Raw genomic sequence first — 500 nt, 5'->3', positions numbered from 1 at the left:
GGGGGAAGTCGAACCTCACCACAGGTGGAGACACATTGGTGTCCAGGGTTCCCTTGCAGTCTGGATCACTGGACATTTGGTTGAGGATGAGCAGGGACTCGTTGTAGCCAGTATAGATGACAGGGCAGATGAGGATGGACAGGCCAATAGACGAGGTACCGCATTCCACTGAGATGTCAGTGTACTCTGGCCGTCTGAAGGTCGAGGTGTTCTCGCAGAAAACTGGCCAACCTTCCCACCATGATGACGATGTTTTGGTGACCATGATGGCCATGAGTAATAAGCTGAGAATATGCATCTTGGCGTTCTGCTGTCGATGGCTTTGCTGTACCACTGCAATGTTTCCCTTGATGGTTTTTCCGCTGCTTTTCAATGATCCTTGTGGGTTTTGGAGGTGTTTTTATAGTCAGGGCTCCCTTCGGGGATTGGGCAGAAATAGGGTCAGCATGGTATGTGTGCACAAGTCCATTGTCTTAAAGATGCTTGAACCTTACCCTCAG

General features: G+C 50.0%; 1 protein-coding gene across 1 annotated transcript in view; it reads right to left on the bottom strand.

Annotated features, from left to right (window-relative positions):
- LOC311329572 (zona pellucida-like domain-containing protein 1) overlaps positions 1-298 on the bottom strand; it is a gene marked incomplete at both ends in the record, with an annotated part of 1,191 nt that extends 893 nt beyond the window's left edge. Inside the window, one exon of the mRNA XM_084461447.1 lies at positions 1-298. This exon is cut by the window's left edge and continues 893 nt beyond it. Coding sequence (XP_084317573.1) covers positions 1-298 — 298 coding nt within the window.
- Positions 299-500: the final 202 nt, after the last annotated feature.

This window comes from Borostomias antarcticus, assembly GCF_949987555.1.
Source record: "Borostomias antarcticus genome assembly, chromosome: 2".
Taxonomy (NCBI): Eukaryota; Metazoa; Chordata; class Actinopteri; order Stomiiformes; family Stomiidae; genus Borostomias; species Borostomias antarcticus.
Note: the sequence above shows the minus strand (reverse complement) of the source record. Positions and strands in the feature narration are given on the sequence as shown.